The following is a 26,025-nucleotide window of genomic DNA, read 5'->3' on the forward strand; positions in this document are numbered from 1 at the left end:
AGTTGGTCTGTACAGCACCTCAGGACACTATGCATTTTCCATCTGGACCTGCAGCTTCTCACACCTTGATCTTTACAGCTTGTACCTCATACATAGAGCTGAGAGGGAGCGGTTGTGGAGTGGGGCTCTGTGTTTTGGAGATGTAGCGTTTGAAGCAGAGAGAGTGGTGGGTGACTAAGAGCTGGAAGGTGTGAAAGGTAAAGCAGACAGATACTGAAAAGGCAGGGATGGCTGGACTGGAGGATGGGTAGTTTTCTGATTAAACCCTTTGAAGAACTGATTCAGATCATTCACCCATCTTTCATAACACATGGACATAGAGTTGGTTTGGTATGAAATCAATTTCTGGCTCAACTAATCCCCATTCATTGCTTCATCTTAACAACTAGCATCGTCCCCTTACCAGTGCAACCTTGGTAGCTAAGTGTCCAGAGTGTCCCCATCTGTCTTACACAAACACAGCAAAAGTTCCTCTCCGTCATTGTGTTGACCCAAAGAAATGAAAACATCCATAGTTAAGAGTCTCTCTGTGATGAGCATGGTTCACCACGTTTCGGTCAGAATCTAGCTGATTTCCCAGCAGTTCCTCTGATGACAGGTAAGCGCCACTAGATCAACCAGCATGTTTCACACTTCCCATGACGAACGGAATAACAGGCCTGAACCTTCTTCCCCTGCTGAAACACCCAGAGTCAGCATGGGTCCCGTGTCTCTTTATCTTCAGCTCGTGGGTAACATCGAAGGCTTGTGGGGAAACCGCACAGCTGCGGCACAGAAATCTAACAGCTGATCCCTGGTATGAACAATATAGCTGTTCTTGTGGCCCTCTGAATACAATGCAGCTGAGAGAAAAATGAAACACAAGATTGTCCAAAAAACCATCCGCTCCATTGTGGGTCCAAACAAAGGTGGAGAGAAAGAAACGTGCATAAATATGGGAGCTGTTTTAGAGACTGCTGGCTCAAGGTACAACATAATAATATTTAAAAAAGACCCAAACAAATCAGACTGGAAATGGAGACACATGTAGATGTATCTAAATACAACAGAAAACATAATAATATTTAAAAAAGACCCAAACAAATCAGACTGGAAATGGAGACACATGTAGATGTATCTAAATACAACAGAATATCATTAGAATTATTATTATTACTTTTTTAAGAAATTAACTTTTAGAGCATTAATGTTATTTAATTTCTATGTTATGGCCTGCATTCACATATGGACTTCAGAAGCAAGCTCTGTATTACTGCCCTATAGCCGCCAAGATCTGTTGGCATTTTCTCACTGAAAGGAGCGTAAGCCACAAAAAAAACATATAAATTAATGAAGCTTCCTGTTCACATAAAAATATTAATCTAAAGTTGAGTTTCAGGAATAAAATATATATTTTCAGCAATGGCTTAAGATCAATATGAAGAAAACCCCATTAAAAAGTTTGGGAGAAATTAACAAGAAGTGACCTGAAGTGAACTTTTCAAAGTTAAATTATAGATGTTTTGTTTCTTTTTCAACATTCCTTTTGGTGATATTCCAGTTATTTGAATGGGGGACAGGAGATGTCAGATAATTTTTTTTTATGGAAAGGGGCTGCAAGAGAGACCACAGCAATCACCCAGAACAAGAGTCACTACACATTATAATGACAAAGATTCAAGACAGCACAGCTTCCTGACTGCTCTCCATGAAAGACTAGCAGCACAAATTAATCAACTGCTAAATGATGGAACCCACAAAAAGCTATGTATCCCAGGCAAACGGTCTGATCATGAAGGACCCCCCAAAAAAGAGCAATGGTATCAACTAAGGGTGAATCACTTCCTTCTGTGCAACATAGAAACTACTGTCAGACATCAAAGCAGCCAGGTTGAGTGGGCACATGGCTCATTACCCGACTGGAACCCAGAACGGAATTGGCAGGAACACCAGAGGTGTCTATCACCTCCAGGGCAGTCACTCAACATAGTAAGAACAGAGATTCTACCAAATACAGGTGTTCACTTTGACATTTGGCTGTCTTTGTCACCTGCTTAGTCCATTTTTTTTTTAGCTTGGAGCTTGAACTCATTGTATTGTCTTTGTTTTTTTTTTCTTCCCCCCCATTTCTGTTGACCTAAAATAAGATTCTACTGTAAGTCTAAAGGGAGACTAGCATTACAACCTCAAAATTAGAAAGAACTCAATGTCTAGTGATTCAGAAAAGCTTGTCTTGTCTAGATTTATCAAGCTTTCTCATAACTAGAAGTAGTTTCCCTGATCGAAGTTGTGCTGTCTTTTTGAAAGCATTGAGTAGCTATCCAAAGAAATAGCCTTTTCCCAGCTACCTGTGAATTGTACACCAATTCTGCTGTTATTAGAAGGAGACAAAAAGAAAAGGAGGAAGAGAGTGTGTGAAAAAGGTGGATGCAGGGACAGACACACACGAGGAAGCCAATTTCACTCTTAAGCATTATTAGGAGGTAATTGAGTGGAGAAGTGAACGAAATCAGAAATTCTTTTTCTGCCATACCTAGTAGTGCTTTGTCCAAACTATTTTAAAAATGCATATAGCAAGAAGGAGAGGGACATATGCAAAATGGGAACAAAGCAAAGACATATCTGACATGTTGAAAAAGTTGAATTTTCTCACTGAGGTGTTACTCAGTTACTCATTCTTAAACATAGCATGTGCAATTTGCCAAAGAAAGAGGGAGAGACGGGGCGTGAAAAGCTCCTTGCTTTTCACTTCTCTTGATTCTTTAGGTAGTACTTCATGCACACACAGCATCAAACATGCTAAACTGAGAGCAGTTTCCATTTCTCTCCGCTGCCCAGTGACTGACAGCCGCAGTGCAGGTGTGCTGCGCGGCCAGAATAGAGAACGAGCTCACGTGTGCCGGCAGAGGGGACACCGGGAGAGCTAGGAGTGTAAGGAGAGTCAAAAGGGGAATAGGACTGAGAGAAAGCAGAGCAAAGTGAGGAGCAACGGGAGAAGATGACCCAGTGATTTAAGGGGGCAGGTCAGCTGTGACAGTAATGCACAAGAACGGGACAAATGCAGATGTGAGTGTTGGTGGCACTTCACCTTCATCCTCCTGAAACCCAGTGTGCCGGATAGAAACTCGGATTTGCAGTTGAGAAATCTTAAAGGATTCTAAATTTGTAAAATGCTAAAGCTGCTGCAACCTCTGTCACTATATTTGTTAGTCTTGACTCACTGTATTATGCCTGACCAGAATCATTGCGTGGAGAAAAGAGACAAAGTGAGACAATATTTTGTTTTTGGTATTTACAAACGTTTATCAATGTTCAGACAGACAAAAGAGCCTGTAGCGTTATATTTAGAGGGCAATGTTCCCATCTGAAATAATTCCAAAAGGCTGCAGAAATTAATACAATATTAATACTCAAGCACATTAATTAATACAACATTAATACTCAAGCACAGTTATTTTGGGGTTCATCTCCATGGCTGGGAATACAATAAAACGGCATTTGAAAGTAACTAATTGGATCTAGTATTATAACTATGGCTTAAAATAATAAACAGGAAAAAAAAATAAAAAATCATGATTTTGTTGCATTAATTAGCTTTTTTTTTTTAACCTGAAGCACAATATGTGTTGTATCCCAACTGTCTGTGACTGCATGCTTGAAAAAGCATTTGAAAAAGTTAAAGTGAATCTAAGAAAATAATTTCAGAGTATTATTAAAAAATATACTGAAAGGTAGTATTTCAGTGTATTTTTAAGCACCCCAAATAAAACAATAACAAAAAATGAACAAGCCTTAAAAAACAATCATTTGAATTCCTCTCTCAGACCGCAACCCAACATCCTCCATTATTATTATTATTATTATTATTATTATAGACACAGTTCTGATTACAGACGCTCTCAGTGAGTGCTTCTGTAATCGCTGTCCTGCAACAACCAAGCTTCAACCAACACAATAAACACACCCTTACAAGTTAATCTTGTTGGTTGATTACATGCTAACAAAGCAATACATAAAGCAACAACAAAAAAATATTTTCAATTGAAAAATAGCATCTAAGAAAATCATTTCAAGGGAAATGTTATTGGTGGCTATATTGGTGATGTTACTGTGCCTTCCTGACTAAGGTAATAATGAGCATCTCCCAACATCACTGGTGCTCACCTTGTCCATGCCAGTGTAAGATGGTGATTATTCTAAGAAATACTTCCTGGCCACAGAAGCTTAACTTAGGACTGGGGAGAAGGATTTTCCCACAACCCTTCCAAATCTCACAAGCATACAGCAAGTTCATAAGGCAAACCTCTGCAGAATAAATTTAGGTGAGAATAATATCCTTGCCATGGTGTCAATATTTATAATAAAAACTAGTTAAGGATTAAAAAAAGCAGCAATCTACAGGAAATGTATCTGAAGAGTAAAGAAAAGAAATGATACATCTTTGGACCAGGTCATCAAAGCCAAGCACTTAAGACAGGGACCTCTGACAATTTTGGTTAAGGAAGACACAATGACGAGATAAAAGTCATCATAGCTTGAAGGAGCACAAAATTTTGATTATGATTATTATTTTCTTAATATTGTAGCATTTTCTTTTGATTTTTACCCAATAAACTAAATTACCTAAATATAATTTATCCCATTCTTGAGTTGTGGTCAAGGGCCACCCAAAATCATTCCAATGGCAACGACCATCCCTGGCTTAAGATATACAATTGATTTAAAAATCATCTTCTTTAAACTTTTGGCTTTTAAAGAAGAAGTGATTTTGGGTACATTAGTTCTACAAAAGGATGCGTTTTAGATTATGTCATGTATATGTGTGTACTTAAATGGTAAAGTTTTACATTTTTTGAGAAAAGTTAAAGACCACAATTTTTACATAGCAAAACACAAGAATTGTTTAAATAAGGAAATATCTACCTCCATTTTCATAATTAACGTAGCATTAAAACAATTAATAAAGATATGCCAGAAGAGAAATAAAATTGTGAGTGAAAAAATACATTTCAGGAACTGAATTTGAGAACCAGGCCAGTACCATCGAAAAAATGGTTAGAATGATGCTGAGTAAAGACAATGTGCAACCACAGTGGGAACCCATTGTTGTTTGCCTCCAAGTGTGATTGTGTCAACATGTAGGAATGTGAAAAGGAAAAAAAAAAGAAGAAAAAAGTTATCAAGCTGTCCCTGGACAAACACAGAGGAGTGGAGGATGTGGGGTGGAAGGTGGTGGAATCAAATTCCACATTTACCACCCCCCCAAAAAAGAAAAAGAAAAAAGCTTTTATAGAATGACAAAGAAATAGAAAACAGAATACGATTCATATGCCCATTATGCATTATGCCTAATTTTACGTATGTTGAAAAAGTAATGAAAATAATCCACAAACAGTAAACTTAATTTTGATTAGTTGGTTTATGCTGCAAGCTGTATACCAGGAAATACTAGATCAAGCTTTGGCCTCGTACACAGGTGTTGCTATTGTTTTTATTTTATTTTGCTATGCAATATATTTTTGATTAACTCTGCCTTCTGTTTAATTCAAAGAGCGAACTTCTGTGAGCCACATGTACAAAGTCAAACATCCCCTCCTTGCTTTTGGAGGAGGGCAATTACATATTTATATTTGAATGAATAATAAGTAATTTTTTGTTTACTGTGATTAGCTGCAGACATTTTCTTCACTTTGATAGGCAATCACATCTACATGTTTGACTAAGTGTTCTTTTTTGCCTTGATTAGCCATGATTGGTATTAAATGTGAACACCTTTGACAATTACCTTTATGCAATTATTCACTCCTTTGTTCGTTATGTGTAAATTGTACTCAGACTAACACTGTTTCAGTTCAAGCTTTTCTTCAAACCATGCAAAGCATTGTGGGATGATTTGGGCTTGATGCATCAAATTCAGGATTACAAACACACACGGGCTCAAAAATAGCTGTAGCTTCCACTGACCCAGTGACAGGAACTCTCCTTGGTGCTGGAATGTGAAATCTGTATTGCCTAGCAGTCACTATTGTAGGAAGATTCCCTCCAGGCAAAAACTAATAGCCAATTGTGTATTATTATGTACGGGAGGGTGAAACAAATAGCCTTTAAAATTTGATTCATAATCTTTAAATTACCACACTGATTAATTTATTAATCTGGAGTAGCAGAATTAACACCCAGGCTCTAATATTTTGCTGTTTTAACAATCTTAGTCACAAATACTGTAAATAGCAATATTGTTTTTGAGCAACAAGGATCGCTGCGCTCGACTACATCAGCAGAAAATAGCTATGTTTTCAGTACTTTAACATTTAGCTAATTTTAGCTTAGCTCCACTTAGCATTAAGAAAAGACATTTAAAACATTTTAGGGATATTTTACTACATAGTGGCTTATTGGCATGAAAGAAAAGTAAAAAAAATACCCATATTTTTGTAAGGAGATAATTTCAACCTTACAAAACTACCTGTGATTAAAACACTCTCTGGAGTGAAGTTTTAACAGTCTGAACTCTAGTTAGCGCATCTTACTCCATTGGAATTGGCTCTAAACACCATACATAATACACAACACCACCACATGCACAATAAAAATGCATAATTTTATCAACTTCATGGAGGTGTAAATTTTAAAACTGAGTCAGGATAAAACATTGCAAGAGTAAACCAAATGAAATGCGTATGGTAAACATATGTCAATACCTGAATAGGGAAAATATATATTTTTTTAACTTTTGTCATACTAGTCTGCTCTGCACCAAGTCAGCTCAGATATGATTACAGTGACAGTAGGCTCCATGCTTTGCACCTATTTAAGATTAGCCTATCATAACAAAGGAAACATAGAGGTGTATGGTAATTGATGCAATTAAAACAACCTGCTTGGGTTGCTTTTAATCAGAGGCAAAGGTCAGTTGAATAAATTACACAATGGACATAAGAAAAGGGAGCAGCCAGGTGACCTGGGAAGACTGAGTACATTATTAATGTGTAGAACTGCACAGGATGCACAGGATTCCATTAACATAAGCAGGTCACATATTACTCAAGACGAAGACCCTGACTCCTGAAAAACTAAACATTTTGTCCCCAACAGTGTCCACCAAACATCTCTCTGCATGTATATTCTCATCTTCCCACTTTGCTAATCACACTTTTATACATTAACACAACCAACATGAGTGATTGGAGCAAGCATCACTTCTAAAATAACTCCACAAAGCTTGATACCCCTGCAAAACAGATTCTCTGAGCATCTGTTCCAATCTCTGCATGGCTACAAACAAAGACTCAAATTTGTCTGCTGTCAAAGAACAGCAGACAAATTTGTTCTGCTGTTCTTTTTTTAATTATTTTTTATTTTATTTTTTTTGTCACTATAAAACAAGCACAATCGAAATGATTTTAACTATAACCCAACTTATAAAAATACCCTGCTATTTTAAGAACCGCATTGCCACATAGGCACAATTTATTAAACATTTTCTGATTGGCTGAAAAGTCAGAATACAGCTTCTGTATAAATATATGGTCCATTGCTTCATATATAAAGATTCTGCAATCTTTAGTTTGCAGAATCTTTAGTTTATTATTCTGTCTAATAATGTTCTGACAATAGGATGCATTTTATATGTTTACTACACACTATTGCAGGTCATGAAAAATTACAATTAAAGTGACTCAGTTTAGATTTTTACTCAAACAGCCTAAATTAATTTTGCTTGTGTTTATATTTATCCAGATGACAAAATATTATAAAGTATTTTGTACCTACGTTTTTACAGCTGGTAACCGTTCATGCGTCCTACTTCAAATAAAATCTATCCATAAGCATCACACATTCAATGGGGTTGTGAGAATGTATACTGTATGTACAGTTAAGAGTTCAAAGCAAACTCCTTCAAAATAGCAATTAAAGCAGGGAAGTTATCCATAGTTTTCTATCTGAGTATAATCTTTGTGCAGTTTTTACAGTTTCCCAGATCTTATCAACAGAAAGCAATTTAACTGTAACTGGTGATGACTGATAAATGCAATATCTTTATACTCTTTCACACAAATCTGAATGTTTGACAGTGATTGAGAGCTGATTAGAATAGTTACAGGAAAAGTATATATATATATATATATAAATCTGAATGTTTGACAGTGATTGAGAGCTGATTAGAATAGTTACAGGAAAAGTATATATATATATATAAATTCAAAATTTAAACACAAATGGTCCGTAAGGAGTCAGAGCTTGACTTGTCTATCTGGATGAGTAAGGCAGTAAGGATGACTTGGGTAAGTATCAGTCTTCAAAGTATGAACAGACTTGTTGCCCTTACAATGGTAAGTCATCTGCAAATAATACTCTCTTTTAAGCAAAAATGATAGGTCCCCTCATGAGCAGTCTGTGCTTGGAGATGGTTGGCAAAGAAAAAAGAAAATAAACAAATACATTTAGTTTAACTATAAAATTTGAACTCTATATCTGCTGCATGCCACAGCATGGTCCCCATATCAGGGCCTTTGGTTGCTCCTGCATATGCACCTAAAGTGGATGTTAATGAACTGCTGTCACACGTAGGAGGGTGCCTTTGAGGCAGCAGTCAGGATTCTCTCCACGTACTCGTCTGTTTGCAGTGTGGAGGCTGTGATGTGCTGCCTGACTGCAGAGACTTGCTCCCGGGCAGACAGGAGGGGACCAACTCAGTACAGGGGGTCCCTGCTGCGGTACCACTCTCTCACCAGCAGAGAAAAGGCTCAACACCAAATGCAGGCGTGTGGATGTATGTTTCTTAATGTGTGCCACTTTTATTGAAACATATGCTTGCTTAAGTGCACTTGCATTTGTCACCAGGAAGCTTGAGTGAAGATGTGTAACTCGCAAACACAGATGCTGGAAGTAATGTTGCACAAAGCTGATTAATTGTCAAATTAGTAGCAAAAGGAAGCAGGAAGGGAAAGAGAGAAAAAAAAATCTAACTTTTCCATAAACATGTTTATGAATGTGTTGGCGCGTTTGTGGAAGAATCTCAGCAGACAGAGTCTGGCCAGTACTGTTCCCTGCAATCTGCCACTATTACACCCTGGGTAGTGTCAAAATGATTTGAGCACCCGCTGTGCCACCTGTCACCCTGTGCCCCCAGGCTTATGGTGGTCCAACCGTCCAACACCGAGGCCCAACCTCAATTAGATTGCTATCACACAACCAAAAGTTGACCCTGTTTGCCTTCAGGATATCCATCTCTCTTGCTCCCCAAATCCCAGGACCATTTCCTTGCATGATTTAAGCCCAGGTCTTGGTCTACATTAGTGTTTTCAATTCTCTGCATGTTTTCGGTGTTCCCCTTCTACTGCACCCAACTTGAATAAGTGGGTGATTAACAGGCTTCTGCAGCACTTGGTGACATGAAGGAGCTAGTGCAATCATTTGAATCAGGTGTACTGGAGCAGAGACGTGTCTAAAACATGCAGGGCAGTGGACCCTGAGGACAGGAACTGAGAAACCCTGGCCTACATCATCTAAATCTTAAAGACAAATATATATAGCAGGCACCTATGCATGAGGTGGAAAATCTCCTTGTCAATGCAGTTTCTGACAACATTATCGCAAGAGTTCAGCAAATAGGTTACCTCTTTAAGGGGAATTTGGGGGCTCTGTTGTAAGCATGACATCTGGCTCCACCAAACATCTGAGTAAGCAGATTGGCCCTGCAGGCCTGGGGTGACAGCCGATGAGGAAGCTGGGAGATGTGGGAGAACTGATCTGAGCTGCTACTCTGCTCAAGCTGTCACTTTAACTTGGCTTGGCACAGTTTGATTCTCCCTGGCTCTGAAGCATTAGGCCCTCTACTTTGACTGCCACTGCCCTGCCGGCACCAAGCCAAGTCTTTCATGGAGGGGGTCGCTCATCACTTTCACTCTCTTTCTTCCTCTCCTCGTTCTGCTTATTCTGTCTCTGCAGGGCTCCAGCTTCTTTATCACAATCTTTCTCTTTCTGTCCCCCCCTGCTTGTTTCTTATCCAATTCCCAACAGAAGCCACAAAATTGGATCCATTATAATCTGCCATTATTTGCTATTCCCAGCAGCTCCTCTGTAACACTCTAAGCTACTCATACACTCTCTTCTTGCCATCTTTGTTGTTCTCTAAGTAGGTGTTCAGTCCTTCAGTAATCATGCCACCCACATAAATTCACCTCCATATTTTAAACTTCATGTATGACAGTGAAGCCACTTCAAGAGTCTGTTTGATTGCACATGTGAAACTGAGATAAACGAAGACTGCTTCTCTGATTAAACCCATGATCCTCCCCACCTCCAACATTTAAATTCTAAATACAGAGTGAATCTGTGGTTGAATCAGAGATGACGACAAGGTCAAAGGGAAAAACTTTGTACATTTGCCATTGTTGCTGTGCCCAGAAGCTTTCAATCCACGAGGTATTTCTGTTCTTACTTCATTGCATTTTGGTTAATTATAGAGCTTTCATGGAGGTTGAGGCATTGAGAAAACTACATTTCATAGAGGATTTAAAAAATTACATTTCCACAAAAATGCAGAGACTGTAAAAAAGAACACAAAGAGAGGTTAAACGATAAATGTCAGAAAGACTGTTCTGTAAAATACAGCAGTATATTACAAAACAGTGCAAAGAGAACAAAATTGAAACATGTTTCCCTTCGACATTTAGCATTCTACCATGTCTGGATCTGTATGGTTGGATGAATCACTGCACAGGTCACAATATTCCAGTTTACAGTAAACTGAGATTGAAACTAAAGTATATAATCAAATAACTGATTCAGTCACAAACCAAAATTTAACTAACTTAAAAGAAAACCATGCATATTCCTCAACAGAGCTTTTGATTCTTTGACCATCTAAGCCTTAATCTTCAAAAGAAGCAGACAGTAAAGCCCTTACAAACTCTTTCTTTACAAGTGGTTATATAAACTCCGTCACACATTTTAAAGTGTAAACTTAAACTAGGAAACCCTCAGACTGAGAGATCAGTCCCTAAAATGAAAAGTAATGTACCATAGATTTTCATCATGAATTGTAGGTAGTCCAAGCTATGCAAAAAGTTCAAGTGAAGCAGAGCAAATCCAATAAATTATACAAACAGAACATTTTGTGACTTTTTTTATTTATTCATGCAAAGAATTAAAAAAAATATACTCTAGTTAGGCAATTACCCCACAAGGCAGAGCAAACTGTTCTCATATTTAATTTGTAGAAATGCAAAGGTGTTCCAGTTGCCCAATGATCCTCAGTAATAAGAGATGCCATATGTCACCTCACTTCCTCTAATGGAAGGTGAGAAAATGGTTTTACACAAGCTGTCCTTCTGAACCCAGAAATATGAGATGTTGTAGGATCCCAGAAAAATTAAGCAGTTTTTCTCTCAATTTAATAAACTTTCAATTCTAAAATATGCAGACACACATCTTTTTTCTATTCTACTTCATATTTTATTCAACCTTCATTTTAAAATAATAATCAATAAAGAGACTACAATTAAAGAGGAATTTAAGTTTCATATTACGCTACAAACCCCACCCCAAAAAGGGATAAGCGTGTTGAATAATGGATGGAAGGATGGGCAGTGTTAGTCTGACTGTATGTTTATGACTGTTGTCCCATCTGGAAGTTTAACTTCCGTCTCAGTCTTTTGCAGGCTCTAACGCGTTGTGATTCACTGCTACATGTCTCTTAATGTTTGTCGTTTTTACTTTCCTGGAAACGATCACTGACTGTTTTAAATAAAATGTGTAATTATTTTTAAAGTTATGCTCTAAATTAGTAGGACCGTTTTCCCATCCAAAACAGCTGCATAGTGTTGTCACTATGCAACCACCATCTTCATATTTCACAATGAAGATGGTGGTTACAATGACGGGTGATTTGCAGGTGTATGTAGGTCAAAAAGTGCAATTTTGGCCTCATCTGTCCCAATTCCTGTATTGTTGTACTACTTTGTGATGGGCCGTCACATACAATTCCAATAAAACACACTGAAGTTTGTCCTGAAGAAGTCAGAAAGTTTTGGAAGACCCAATTTTGTATATCAAACAAAATATCACATCTAACTTAAGATCTGTGTTTCACAGACAAACCTCAAAGATTGTCCTGAAAACATAAACATTTTTGTGCCTCTGTTGTACTAGACGTGTGGTAAAACATATGAAAAAATAATTAAACTATATCATATTTTATATTCCATGAGATTCTATTTTAAATCTGTGCTATATAGACAGACTAGACTAACCAAATTTATATTCTTATTTTCACCATTCATTATCATAATGTTCTCTTGTGTAATTTTGATGTATTGTCTGAAATAAAATAAAACTGGACTATTCCTTTGTTAGTCTGGTATAATTGCCATTAAAATAATATCAAAATTAAAAACCTTTTAGTAAGCTACCACAATGAGGACATCATTTTGTGTTGTCTCAAATTGTATTGTCATATTTTCTTATTCCCAAGTATGCCATTAGCTGCAAGTTTCAATTAGAGCTTTACCTTATGTAAAATTCTACTCACTTGTCTGGCCTGCCAGGCACCTGCAGGCGTAAGCGACACTTGTTAGCACACTGGATTTGTTCTTCTTTGATGCGGATAAGCCTCTGCAGAGCCAGACACCAGTCCTGGGACACGGTGGTGTTTAGGTTCTTTGAAAGAAAGACACACATATTTAAAAGTGGCTGATACTAAACTAAGGCATGCACGGGTCATCAAGCACACAGCACAAGTCATGCACACAGAAACCAAAGGTACATCCTGTAAAAGCTCACAGTCCTATGGTATGTTTTTTTTTTTTTTTTTTTTTTTTTTTTTGCAAAACCTGCAGCGCATTGTTTGAACCAATTTTCTTCAGATAATAAACTGTGCAATCTTGTTCATTCACTCAAATATAACTGAATTTATTTCAGTTCTGACATCCATTTTATAGTAAAGCCTGGACCCTCAAGTCAAATAGAATGAAATCAATTTTCTGCAGCAAATGAGCTGTGTAGAAGTATTTTGCCTATTTTATTTTTTTCAACAGACAGTATTATAACTAGGTGGAAAGGAATACCAGCCATTAAGTGCCAGACCAGCATCACTTCTCCTGAGGACATTGTGCTCATTAAGCCCGGAGAAGCAAAGGTGCAGCCATTAGCCAGTGAAACTCGGGTGATTACTGGAGTCTACCTCCCTGGTTGTGCTACTGTATGTAGCATGTAGTGCCGTAAATGTGATACCAGAAAATTACAAGGAAGGCTACTGATTTGTACAGTACAGGAGGGTGTCGATGGTTTCTTTTGTATCAGTGAGAACATCTCATTCCCAACCTTGTGGAACTATTCTAGGGGAGAAAGATGGAAGAACATGTGCTTCTGCAAATTAATAATTTGAAAAAGTAGTTTTATTTTAATAACATCTTGAAAATCTTTTTTCTTTTCAGGTGAAAAAGCTGAAAAATGTGTCCATCTTGTTTAAGTATCTTAATGGGTTCTCTGTTGTTCCTCTTATAGTCTTGAGAGGTTTCAAATGTTTTGTGAGGTGAGCCTCTGCTGCTGGCAAGTTGTACTTCTATGAATCAAACATTGTAATTTACCATCTTTTGATAACTCGGTCACAAATAATTTGTGATGCTAAAAGCACTCTTGGCATAAGTGAAATTAATTCTTCAGCATCAGTCTCTCTGTGAGTGTTTTTCTCAAAGGCCAAAAATAATAGCATACATATTCTGGAACAACCTAGCCTGTGCAGTGATGTGATGCTTGTGAACAGAACAGACTAAGTTTTGGTGATCTGAACAGCTTCAGCTAAAGCAAAAAGCACAACACATCTCAGACTTTGCCATTTGGCTTTTATTTATTTATTTATTTTTTTTGGGGGGGGCCGGGGGTCTTTACATGTTTTGAGATTAAGTGCAATATGTAGGTTTCAAGACGTACCTGGTATATCCCCTGTAGTGTGCCCACTAGCAGAGTAACCTCTTCCACAACTGAAAGGTCATGCTGAAGTTCCTGCAGCTCCTGGTACAACCGTGGAGGGCCCAGGAGAGCTTTACCTGGGAGATGGGCACAACAGAGTTTGGATATAAGCATCAGATTGCATAATGCAGCACATGCTGAGAGTCACAGTCTCAGTACACGGTGATAAAATGCAACTATTTAGTTAGTTTCATTGAGCCAACAACTACTTCAACTCAAAAACAGGTAAATGCTGTTATTTTTATGCTGTAGAGTTCATTTGCATTACATGTTTCAAGTTTGATATTAGCTGATTTGCACTAATAGTCATTTGTCTAATCAAGTATACCAGTACTTTACAAAGCTATTCTACTCCAAATTGCTAGTTTACTTGTTCTTTTATGTAGGTTTTTTAAGTTCCAGTATTTAAACGTTTTTGTTAAATACACTTGTCTTGAGCAGCTGTCATGTTGCTATTACAATAGAGCACAAACACCAAATTAGAGCATGTATATCTGTTTGCAGTTAATGCTCTTTTATGAGTAAAGCCACTGAATATAAAGAGTGGTCAAAATTTTTGCTGTTTTCTAGGTTGTGCTGACATGCAGAACACTTGTTAGCAATTATATTAATCATTTGAATGTTGTGATTACAGATGAAGGCTTTGCCTCTGATTACAGAGAAAGGGGATTAATCATTTATAAAAATGAGCTATTTTTGTAGGGAACGGAGAATAGTTCAAAAGGGATTGAAAAAAATGATAATTCACATTGAAGCACAACTTAGGGGACGCACCCTGTCACATCAATTAAAAACTATTGTGTTGGCACTCTAAAAGGTATAAATATATAATCCGTTTCTAGTCAGTGTCATTAAAATATGGAAAAAATAATAATATAATTAGGAATTACTTGTCAAGTATTGTCTGCATTTAAAATGAATCCCTTTAAATAAAGAAATGTGTACATTTATTTTTTAAAGGAGAGGCATTGTGTATTTTCCAGGCACATAGTGCCAATCTATGGCACAGTCAAGTCGCTATGTTACTGTTAATTATTGCAAAAATGTGGTGTATACATAAACATAATTTAAAAGAAATTTGACTTCCCATTTTGACATTTTGAAAATGGCTCCCGTCTCTTTAAGAAGCCCCTACTCTTTCTGATACTCCACCACATCATCACAAACAATGTTGGTCCATTATGCCGTTTACCACTGTTCTTAGTGGCGTTGAGAAGTAGTTTGTATGAAAAACTCAGCATATGCAAAGTTCTACCAGGTGCTTTCTAATTACTGCTGCCTCTAGTCTGAAGGAGCAGTGTGGCGAGAGGCACGGGGGAAGAGCTCTGTGAGGCAGAAGCTCTGATATGCAATGAAGAACTAAGTTAGTCATTCCACTGAAAATGTTAATCATTTTCACCAATATCTGTTTATCTTTTCAAGAAAAAGACAGAAATATCAGTCATACCATTACATATCCACACATTTTATCTATCCACCCAGTTGTATTTGAATTTTTATTCATTTGTAAAATTAGATCCTACAAGACAATTTTTACCAGCCTCCAATTTGTCTTTGCATGTAGATTAAAAAGTAAAAGCTCAAGGTCAAATTCTTGTTCCATCAACAGGAAAAGGAAGGCATTGTCTGACAGAGCTAATACGGGTGCAGGGGGTGAAGTTGCTTTGGTTGAAAGTCTAGTGGGCACTAATAAAAGAGTTTCAGAGCATAGAAGAATCGATCACCATTATTTGTTGAACTACAGAGAGTGAATTTATGAGTAAAGAAAAAAAAATTAGATGGAGAAACTGTTATTTGGGGCTATGATGCCCTTTGCTGGCCAAAGAAAATGCAGGTGTCTCATTAGACGCAAAATTCAGCATCGATTTGAGGTCCGCAGGCTTCAAAGTCTTTCTCTCCCAGTACCAGGAATCAATATCCACGTCTCCTCCTGTCTGCCGTCCCCCGTCCCAGCTCCCCTGGCCCACATTTCTCCAGCAGCAAGCTCTGTGAGAGTTGCCTAATTAAATTCTGCAGGTAGATTTTGCTCCAAAGCAGCCCTTGCACTGTCTCCGCTGCCACATAATAAAGTAGCAGGAGAGGCGAGTAGGTCGGCGAGTTTAGTGAGGCGTGCTCATCCGAGGGGACCTGCAGCTGTTTTGCTATTCGCCTGCATAAACGGAGTGAGAGCAGAGTCATAAGAGAGACTATGGGAGAGGGAAATGGGGAAGGGTGGGCTGGTGTTATTCATCTAAAGAGTGCCATTGTAGCTTTGGGGGTTTAATAGGATCTTTGACACTGGCACACGGTGACATCTGTCATCTGCGCGAGCAAATCAATAGGTGAGACATCTGAATATAAAGGGGTAGTGTGTGTGCTGAAAGAACAATGTCAGAGCATTGTCTTCTTCAAAGGGATTGCCTGGACCTTTGTGCAGGTTCCCCTGGTCTTCCAGGGCCTGCTTTTGGCTACAGCCCAAGAGGTGAATGTGCTGAGTTGTAATCCAACATAATCCAGTTGGTGAGGCAGGATATGGTTTATACACTAAGACATGACTATCCTCGCTGGCCACAAGGCACATAATTCACTGGTGTGGAAGGCCTGAGCCCAGAGGGGTCCGTCCTCACACTCATCCGCTGTCCAAGTGATGCTAGCTAGTGGCTTTAAAGACAAAGCAGCTTCAATGCTTATGTCAAAAACCTTGTCTGATCTCCGGCCAAACCCTCTGCTACACCACTGATGGAAAAAAGAAAAAAAAAAAACTGCATTTCTGACAGTGGGTCATACGGGAAGCAGGAATAAAAGCGCGTGAAAGGGGGGGTAAGTCAGTGTAAGAGAATAAACACCTGGAACAACTGGCTTTCAGGGAAAACACATTAACATTGTTTGGCTCTCCATGTGTTGGGGGATACAGACAAGAAGCCCAACAGCAGAATAAAGGCACAGAATGATGGAAGGTTTGAGGGAAAAAAAACAAACCCGCCTGCAGTCTAGTTTTTTTTTTCTCTCTCTCTAAAGACATGTCTGTGGGGTGGAAGGTGAAAAATGATTTGATTTTAAGTTACGCTAAGGGGGTTAGGCATGTCAACAAGGCACTATGCTGAATTACATCGCATGGTATGTAAATACATGGTACTGAAAATCCAATTGAAAATTTGGCAACTGGTGCAACTGGCTTTGGGACAGACACTACCCCAAAAGGGTCAAAAAAGAAAGAAAAAGGAAAAAAAAAAACAGAAGGATTCCTTCACCATCCAATATTTTAGAGTTGGAGAAACTTGCAGAAGGCTGCACTGAGAGCTAATCCTAAATGATCCCAAAACCTTGCAGCAAAGCTGTGAGGATATGAGTATAAACTACCTGAACAAAAGACGAAAAAAAAACTAAATCCAGAGAGAATATAAACCAGCTCTCAAAAGAGTAGGTGCTTACTGAGCGTGACACAAGGAGCACTGAAGAAGGCACCATTAATATTTAAGTCATGGAGCGGCAACTTTACAAAGTGTGCTGCATTACATCCCGATAAGGCTTTGTATCTTCCTTTTCCCATGGCACATTTATCAGGGATCTCGTCAAGCTCGGTACACACCGGGGTATTGTGAGAGGTGGTGGGAGAACTACTGTTTCAACCACAGATTCCTATCTGCCGCTACCGGCTCTCTAATTGGTCCTAGAAAGGCAAGGAATAATCTCGGCGGATTGATGACTCCTCTCCAGACATGTTTGTGGTCTATCAGAGACTGAAATGAGACCGTGAGGATGATGCAGCTTGGGGCTCCCTACCCCAGCATCACTCTCCAAGATAAAACACCCAAGGCACACAGGAACAAGTGACCATCATCACTATCCCCCTCACAAACACATCCTCAATCAGAGTGACAAGCAGCATGACTGCATCTCCACCCCTCCATCTCCTCTCTCCACTTGAGAACAGGAACAGATTAGCCTTGCTGACTCAGAGAAAGAGGCTGAGACTAACAGTCAGTTTAAAGTGATGAGATTAACCAGGGGGTGAAGCATAGGGAAATATTGCACCGGCACAAGTTCACATATTTGTTTTTACCTGAATTGCAGGCCCCACTTGGCCTCTTAGTCCCACTCTGCTGAAACAAGGTGTCTTTGCTTTGAGAGTTCTCCTGGCCAACTTCTACTACTTGCACATGCTGAAGGGGGGCGCTCCACTTCATGGTGTACTTGGGGCCAACAGGAACCAGGCTGCTAATATCCGGAGGTCCTCTGTAGGAAATAGTTACAAAATTAGTTTAAACAGCCAGGAAATTTTAAAACAAAGTGAGGCAACTACCAGAATTGTCCACTAGGATATTGAGATAAGCAGAAATATAAAAGGGATTTATACACAATTGATTCCAGAAATGTAAAAACACTGGTGAAAAGAGATTAAAAAAAAAAAGATTGCTTTCTACTTTTTCTGATATTAAATCAGACTAAAAATGTCCTGTTTCTGGTCATTTTGGATTTTTAAGAGTTTTTATGTGATGTCTTTGCAAGCTTCTAATAGGTTAATTCACAACATTTGATTTGAACCGAGGCACACCTGTGGCCCAGAGATAAAATGATTCTGGTTTGAAATGTGAGTGTCAACCCCTCCACAATAGAAAAAATGTTTGTGAAGATCCTGGCTAAAACTGAAAGGACAGCGTCATTATCCACGGTGAAACGAGTCCTTCACTAACAAAGGCCACTTAGCACAGTAGAAGCTTTTACTTGAAAAGTGCCAAAAAAAATTCAGATAAAAGTTTGCAAATGTGCACAGGGTAAAACAACTTTTTATTTTGGATACATGTTGTCTGTATGGATGAAACTAATATTGAAGTATATAGTCATTTTGAAAACCATTACACAAAGAAGGAGGAAGTCTGTAAGGCCAAGAACACCAACTTGATTGTGAAGTCCAAACGTGGCAACATTGTGGTGTGTGGATGTTTTTTACGTTGTTAAGTCAGGTGTACTGCACAGAACGGCATTCATCATAAGTAAAGAACATTATGTGTAAATACCAAAGAAATCAGCAAGTAGGTTAAAACCTAGTCACAAATGAGTCTTTCAAATGAACAGTTCTAAGCATACCGCCAGGTTAATTATGAAATAAATTAAGGTCAATGCTTTGGAGTGACTATCAAAAAGTCTAATTCTCATAAAAATATATATTTATATATTTCATGGCTGGTCTGTTAAGAACTGTTGGAAGCTTGGGGAAGAAAACACAAACAACTTAAGTACAACTTAAAAGCAAGTCAAACAAATACTAACCATCTGACTTTAAAGAAGATGATATTAAATATTTGATTCTATCATCATGTCATTATATTTATTATTTGACTTATAAGACTTATCAAATTGCAGGAAAAATATCATGATATACATTACTACTTATTGTTTTTGTTGTTTTTTTAAATAGTACCTTTGGCGGAATTAATTGTTATTTACTCTGGATGAAAATTAAGATTGCTATCATTTTTATGAAGTTTCTAAATGGTATACCCTGTAAGCCTCTGCATACTGGTGTTGAAATGAAACATAAAATAATATTGTCCTTTGGGGGCTGCGCAAGATGGCTTCAAGTAACATCCTTGACAGGGACTTCGCTAAAATAAAAATAAAAAAATAAAAAAAAAACTTTCCTTGTTTACTACTTGGGTAAGAGAGACAGGAAGAGAGAGATATGATCAATGGCGCTGACAAGGAAGATAAATTGGAAATAAACCAAAAACGTTTTATGTCAGTAATCTGGGACTCCTCAAGCTGTTGTTAGGGATTCTACCATTTGTTTAATGCTGATAAAGCTCCTGCAACTTCAGATAGTGTTCAAAAGCCCTTGCAGTCTTTTCTCTTTACTGTGTAGCTCGCCAAATTATCTTTGCAAAACCTCGGGCATCACATAGGAGCCTTTTTTAATCAAATATGTATTTCTCCAAAATGTGTACTCTCCTAAGCTCAACTTAAAAAAAAAAAAAAAAAAAGTACATCTAATTCTACGCAATATCTAGACATTAGCAAACTATTTCTGAATGAATGGTTTATTCAATTTGCTCAACAACAGGGACTTACTTGACATTTATGTTGGCACAGATGAGCACATCATCAAAAAGGAAGACCTTCCTCTCCTTCGACTTCAGGACTTGTCCCCGCTCGCCATACACAGTCTCAATAAGTGTTTCACAAAGGACCAGTGACCTCTGCTCCGAGTTCAGTTGCTAAAAGGGACACAACAATCAGATCAAAGGCAGATGAGACAGTATCACAAAGCTCCAATCCTCTGGAGCACAGGGCCTAGAGGACAGGAAAGTCAAAAGAAACCATATCTCATCTGGGATTAGAAGCACATTCATTGTGCTGAAGGTCATGGAACAAGCATGTATGCATATGCACAGTTACATGTCCACAGCACCGTTCATTCAGTTAACCTTGTTTAAAAAAGATTGCACGTTTCCCTTGAAAGACTTTTCCGTAATGTATTTGCACAGCGGTTTAGGAAAAACCTAAGAGACACATTTACTTCTTATGAGCTTCTGCATTTGTCTGAAATGCTTGTAATTCTCTAAATAAGTGCTTCCAAAATACCCTTTTGATCATTTTTTTTTATTATTATTTTGTATATGGCATTTTATCAACATAGTTCAAACACAGTCAGAAATCGCATTGGCTTATGAGCGCTGGGACACACAATCCTTTCTGCCACAATAACAGAACTACTACAAAACCATAAAAATACAGGCACAGTTTGTTGCATGAGTAAATTCATTCAGAAATTTACTTAAAACATTTTATAACAGACACAGTTGCTGAAAACTGTGTTGGCACATGCTGGTTACTTCACCCACACACATGTTAAGCAAAGAAGAACAGCTAAAGGTTTTTTTTTGTTTTTTTTTATCACTTTGCTTTGACTGCGTAAATGAGTTTAGAGGGATGAAGTTATAAAAGCCATTCACACTTAAGATAACTCAAGGTGTCTTAGGAGAAAACAAAAGTATGAAGGTACAAAATAGTACATTGAAGCAAAGAAGTGCATAACAATAATTACTATGAATTTAGTAAAATGCCAAGAGATGTTTAAAAATTCATGTAAGAATGCTCAACATTTACAGTTGAGCTGCAGTAAACAAAGCAGGGATTTGAAAGAGCCAACAGTTTCCCTGGGGTCTCAGAAATGAGGAAAAATAAATGCTGCTTTACCTTTTTCAGTTCTTGTCCTGAAAGTAATAACAACCTGATACATCTGCATGATGCATACATTACAAGGAACTCTATCCACTACATAATGAACTAAAAAGATTTTAAAATCTAACATTTTACAAACCCCTAACTGAACCTAACCTCAGCACTTCAAAACCAAGCAGCAGATTCCGCAGCGACAATTTTTATCCAAGATAAAATCAGAACACTGTGTGAAAAGGTAAAGCAGACTGCAGGTTTTAAATGCTTCAGTGCCAATAACTCACAGTACTTTGAGAATTACATGTTATTGTGTCAGTTTTTCAATTAGCGTGCAAGAATTTTGGCCCAGTCTCCCTAATATTACTTCAGTTTATTGAATTTAGTTAATTCCATGTAGCTCGCTTGAGGTCCCTCTCCGCATTTTAATCAGATTGTGGTCACTACAACATGTTTTTAACATTAAAGCTCCATGCTAAGCATGATCAGACTTGTTAATCAAGCTTTTTTTGAGTAGTACCGCTTGTCTACAGCTTTATCTCCTAAGTCATATGGAAGCAGAAAGAGGGGATTTTGATTTCTTTGTCACAGCTTTACCAATTTGGCTTTGTTTGGATGACCATTTGGAGTCTGTTGAGTGCTTTTGTGCACCTGAGGTTGATTTAAATAATCTGGCAAAGACTAGTGTGCTGCTCACACATATGGCTTCCTACAACCCTGGGGGCTAAGCACAGTCTTTCTCTCATCATATCCCATTTTTATTCCAGACACAATATCAGGCTCATCAAGTTTTATTCAAAAATGGAAGCCAGATTCTGACAACTTGTTTCACAAAATATGTCTGCCAAATTCAACTGATTTAACCTCACAGAAATACAAAAAAAGTCCTTAGTTAACATGAGGTGATCTGTCATATCATTAAAACTCTATCCGGCTCCTCTAAGAGATGGAATATGCTGCTATGATTTTTATTTTTGGTCTTCTCAGTATCAGTAGCCTCAAATGACTCTGGATGGCTGCATGTATTATGATGTGACTGCATGTGTTACTGGGTGAAAATGAAGTCTGTGTCTCTGCTTAGGCTGCTGCCTCTGGGACCCGACCCCAGTTAAGCAGAAGATAACTGATGGATGGATGTGATTTCTTACTTAAATATTTATACTTCCTACTCTGGTACACCAGATCCTTTGAGACAAAAGGAAACATTTTTCATTGAAGGTTTACAGCAACAACTTAGAGGATTATCTTCATATTGGAATTCTGCCATGTCAACGCTGTAAATGCAAGGAGAGGAGACTGAGTGAATCAACTCATACCAAAGTCCTGAAAAGCAATGACTCATATAGAAATATGAAATAAGGAAGGAAGAGAAGAAGGGTTTAAAAAAAGAAAAAAGATGGGAAAAGGACGGCATCGTAACACTCAAGGAGAAGAAGAGAAGTGTACTAAGTGGAGTAAACGAGTAAACAGAGAGTTGGGGGGGTGAAGAGCAAAGAGTGAGACCGACAGGGTGAAAAAGATAGCTCTCTTACAGTTTCCAATTAAATGTCTCATTTACCCCCTAATTCTTCTTATTCAGAGCAGCATTTGTTCAGATTTGCAGCAGCAGGACTGCAATTTTAGTGTGTAATGGAGAAGCAATGCCTCTACCTTTGCATGTGGTACTGTTTAGGGATGATAATGGGCACCGTTTCTGTGAGATGATTTCTCTAAATATAAATGCCACCAAAAATTAATGCTTTGGAAAGCGATATAAGTAATGTGCTATATATTAGTTAAATGTCCAGGTGTTTGGCTCCCAGCGATAACAAAACAGATGAGCTGCAGGGCTCAGAGGCTGGCTCGCAGCTGATTGCATTGGAGAAAACGTGTGTGAGTGAACAAGTGCACGTTCAGGTGTGTGCATCCAGTCACCTTACTGAGCAGGCGATCACTGACGCTGCGGGCGAGTTGTTGAGTCTCTGCAATCTGGTCAGCTACTCGTTTCTGTTCATTCAGCTTCTCAGCCAGCGTCTCCAGCTCTGTCAGCGCGAGCTGCAGGGGAAGACGATCCACATGGCCCTTTGGTGTATTCTTAAGCATGTCCTAAAAAAGTCAGAGTGGAAAGCAGCTGTTCAGTTCCACTTTTGCTCAGATACTTTTATACTTTCTCTGTTTTAGTGAGCTTCGCTAGAAATACGCAGTTCCGGAAAGTCCTGCTAAATAAGCTGTAAGGATTTGTTCCATGGAATGTTTTATATTAAAACTGGTGTTGAACTTTTTTTATTATTATTATTCTGAATTGCAGTTGCAGATAAATGTTCAGGCATCATCTTCAGGGGATTGGATGCAAGAGAAAAAGCAACAAATCCATCCACCGTATTTGTTTAATGACAAAAATGCAACATGATAATGTAAATGTACCAGATTTAGCCATAGAGGCCAATTTACATCTGTAGTCCATGACAGCTTGGTAATATAAAACAAATTTAAAATATTAAATAAGATGATTAGATCAATTACAGAGTACTGTGTAAAAAGTTATCCAAGTGAAAATTTAAAACGTATTCAATATGGAACAGGTACTAATTTACATAATGCTTACCAATTTAATGGGTCATGACTCATGAACCACTGTTTCATGGATTTAAAGAACTGTCTGTAAAATGTAATGTTCCTCAACTCGGGAGGATTATATTCCAAGAATGAGCTGCCATGCAAATACTAGTTATACGCACTTGTGAAATTTAAGTTTGACTTTTGCTATAATACACAAAGCTTGCTCAGAGAGTTTTTCTGCTTTTGCAGTGAAGTCCTCCCTTGTTGTATTCAAATGTTCAAACAGTAGTTCATGTTGAACTGAACCACAGCATTCATGTATTTCAGAGAAGCCTCATTAGTTCTAAAATGTATACACTTTTTGAAAGCTTTTTAGAAACGTTTTAGCTTTTTTTAATCTGTGAGGATCTGTGTTAGCAAACATGTGCTCCACAACCAGCCACAGATCTTAATCATTACAGCTGACAGTTTTGTTGCAGCCTGCTCCTTATTTGTTGCAAGTAATTACACAAAGTTATCATCAGCATGTAGCAAATAACCTGGGGTGGCCAAACATCAGGAAGGGCTTTAAAAATTACAAACTGAAAAGCTGTATGCATTGCGTACAAGGTGGTAGTAACTGTTTTATGAGTCACACCTGGTGTCATTTTCACCTTATTTCTGGGGCTCCGCAGTAGGGTTGGTTAAATTAGCTCCTCCTGGTGTGTTTGTGGCAGCTGCAGTAAAGTGGTTTGTTTTGGTACCTAATCATATGTGGTGAGCTATATTTTTTTGAAGTAATCTGTTTGCAGTTTAGCCTAATTTCTTCTCTCTTTTTTTACAATAATCCTGAATGTTGAGCTTTTTTCAACATTTCCAAACATGACTGCTTGCTGCACTGTTTGCAGCTACACCTTTAATCAGATGAAGAATAACCTGTGGTCTCAACTTTAATCAATCTATTGTTTTGCCAATAGGAATGTGGCATAATTTAATTTTAAAGTGACACTGAGAGCCCAGATGTGCTCTTTTTACATTTAAACTAGTTTATCTGAAGCACACAAAAGAGGAAGTCCTTCTCATACTTTGTGCTCTGTCTACAACATACCACCAACAAAAACATGTTGCCTTTTGAAAAGGCAACATTTCTACTGAACGCTCATTGAGAATGACTTTATAAATAACTAGTGACCAAATTAAATCCTTTAATGATTTGTAATAATTAGTGTAGCCCAAATATTTCTCACCCTGCCTGCATGCTCAACTCACAACAGAAAACTACCACTTAAATCATTAAGAGCACATTTGTTTCATGTTTGACAATTTTAAGACAATAGGGAAAATAAATCAGTTGTAAATTAACTCTTCAGATACACTGACTGGAGTCTTGTTCCAGTTCCTTCATTTATGCTTTTATAAGCCTGTAAATCAACCTTAAGATTTATGTGGATGCAGGTTTCTGATGAGTTGAATAAAGAAGGAAATCAAACTCTTGAACGGGAAGGGAACATATAAAACTGAACCCAGTAATTTGAGAAAAACAGTAAATATGTTTATATAGATAAAAACCTGATTTAGGTTTAATAAATGAGCCTGAATGGGCAAAGTTGTTTTAAGTAATGTTGTCATTTAATACAAAGTCCTTTTGTCCATGTTTTTATTTGTATCTGTATTCTACAGGACACTTCACTTCTGGTAACAGAACAGGCAATAGTGTTCTGCCTGGTGATAATTTCTTTACAAAATTGTAATATTTAGGTCAAATGCACTCCAAGTTTCTGACTATGGATGTCAAACTTTCCAAAAGAGTTTCTTAACTAACTCATAATCACTCTCAGCATCAGAGGATTTGGGTATTGTGGAAAGTTTTGAAGAGATCAGAGCATATTCATACGGTGAATAAAAACTGAATGTTTTATGACTTGCATATCTCTATTTGTCCTGCAACTATGACCCCATGAAAAGCTTGTTCTTTTCTTGATAAGCAGCTCAAATGTACCTTGTTGCCTTCAGATTTACTTCTCTGTAATGTATGATTAAATAGATACACTTCATCTTTGGAGTATTGAGTTTCAGCTGGAAGAAAACGCCTGATTCGTATTCATAACTTATCTTTTGAATTCATAGATAATCAATGCCTACTGAGGGATGAAATGAGTTGCTGCAGATACAGCAAGTCAAGCTCAAATCCAAATCTTGCCTCAAAATAGAAAAAGGAAAGTCAGCATATAAATCCACGAGAGGGATGATGGTGGTTGCCTGCTACCTTTAAAGCTCCACCTCTGTGGAGTGTGTAAAAAAGGAACCAATATACAACTTGTTGTGTACTTAAGTAAAGTACTATAATCAATTCCTACCTTTGCGGATTTCAATTTTGACCATATTTCCCACTACCCACCA

General features: G+C 37.9%; 1 protein-coding gene across 4 annotated transcripts in view; it reads right to left on the reverse strand.

Moving 5' to 3' along the window:
• arhgef10la (Rho guanine nucleotide exchange factor (GEF) 10-like a) overlaps positions 1-26,025 on the reverse strand; it is a 125,721-nt gene that overhangs the window by 58,733 nt on the left and 40,963 nt on the right. For all 4 annotated transcript variants that reach the window (XM_016668940.1, XM_016668941.1, XM_007547024.2 and 1 more), the window contains 5 exons: positions 23,023-23,193; positions 20,002-20,147; positions 17,996-18,168; positions 13,915-14,030; positions 12,515-12,642 (listed from right to left, as the gene is read on the reverse strand). In XM_016668940.1, coding sequence (XP_016524426.1) covers positions 12,515-12,642; positions 13,915-14,030; positions 17,996-18,168; positions 20,002-20,147; positions 23,023-23,193 — 734 coding nt within the window. The remainder of the gene's footprint in view (positions 1-12,514; positions 12,643-13,914; positions 14,031-17,995; positions 18,169-20,001; positions 20,148-23,022; positions 23,194-26,025) is intronic.

The sequence above is a fragment of the Poecilia formosa genome, unplaced genomic scaffold (assembly GCF_000485575.1).
Source record: "Poecilia formosa unplaced genomic scaffold, Poecilia_formosa-5.1.2 Scaffold18, whole genome shotgun sequence".
Lineage (NCBI taxonomy): Eukaryota > Metazoa > Chordata > Actinopteri > Cyprinodontiformes > Poeciliidae > Poecilia > Poecilia formosa.